This window comes from Camelina sativa, chromosome 6 (genome assembly GCF_000633955.1).
Source record: "Camelina sativa cultivar DH55 chromosome 6, Cs, whole genome shotgun sequence".
Classification (NCBI taxonomy): Eukaryota; Viridiplantae; Streptophyta; class Magnoliopsida; order Brassicales; family Brassicaceae; genus Camelina; species Camelina sativa.
Genome location: NC_025690.1, coordinates 13,577,460 through 13,578,721, shown reverse-complemented (window position 1 = coordinate 13,578,721; position 1,262 = coordinate 13,577,460). Strand labels below are relative to the sequence as shown.

Below are 1,262 nucleotides of genomic sequence, written 5' to 3'. Positions count from 1 at the left end.
AATTCCATCGATTTGATCTCTTAATTTCTTAAATCTCAAATCCTATGAATTAGTTGGTAGATCACAAACAATGCTCTCTTGTCAATTTTAGTGGAATTGATGATGAAACAGGGGATTTGACTAAGAAAGTAGATGTAGATAAGGCTTTAGATGGAGCGGACTGTGCTTTGCATCTTGCTTCCTATGGTATGTCTGGTAAAGAGATGCTTCAGTTTGGTCGTTGTGACGAGGTTAACATTAATAGAGAAAAGTTACCATACTGATCCCATCATCTCTGCATCATATGTTAACAGTTCATCAAGACTAAACATATATCTTATGTCTGAATTTGTTGTGGTCTCCCAAGGANGTTCTTCTTCGGTGTCTATTGCTTCGGTGGTTAAGCCTAGATTACCGAGAAAGTCATTTATGAGCTCTGTTTCTCGACAGCTCGGAAAGCTGAACCCTTTTGGCCAAAAACAAGTACAAACCAAACCACCTAAAGGCCGAAGACACTCTATATCTTGAACAATACATGAACACATGTTCTTGCTATGGATGTTTCTCTGTTTTAAATATATTTTGATTAATAAGAAGAAAAAACCAACATGATAAATCCTTTATTTAACAAATAAGAAAGATGTAATTAAATAGAGATTAAGCTTGGAAGATATGAAATAGCTCGATCCAAATGATCAAATTTGGAATATAAACAATACGAGTTTAGTCTAGTATCGTGCACCACTAAACCTTTGCCTGTATAAGAATAGTAATGAAGTATCAACTTATTTTCTTCTAAAAGTGTGACCGGTGTTGTGAAATAAACCCACGACTCACCAATCCGGGAAGAAACAATGTCTAGATTTAAACTATAAGTCTTCTCCCATATCTTTTGTGAATTCAATGTCCATACCTCTTGACTTCTGCCTTTTCTCATCGCCACGTAGAGACGGCTGTTGACTGCCCCAAATTCTTCATATAAAACTGGAGTTTCTGGAATAACTTGGAAAACTTCGGTATGAAGATCGAAAGATATAATCTTTGTTTTTGTAAACCAATAAAGTGATCCATCGGCATGTACAGGACATCTTGATTGACTACCCGAATGTACCGTGCCAGTTACGTATCTCCAAGTGTTGGTGTTAAAATCAAAATCCTCGCATGTATTGGTGCGACTATCAAGATCTAAGGAATTCATATATAAGCAAACCATTTTGTATTTGCCTGTCGATCTATCTTTACCGAATCCGAGGCTTTCGAATCGGATTTTATCTGTGTAAAAA

The 1,262-nt window shown here is 36.2% G+C and overlaps 1 protein-coding gene across 1 annotated transcript in view; it reads left to right on the top strand.

Annotated features, from left to right (window-relative positions):
- Positions 7 to 1,262, top strand: part of LOC109125257 — a 7,454-nt gene continuing 6,198 nt past the window's right edge. The window contains exon 1 of the mRNA XM_019246351.1: positions 7 to 230. Coding sequence (XP_019101896.1) covers positions 151 to 230 — 80 coding nt within the window. The 5' untranslated portion in view covers positions 7 to 150. The remainder of the gene's footprint in view (positions 231 to 1,262) is intronic.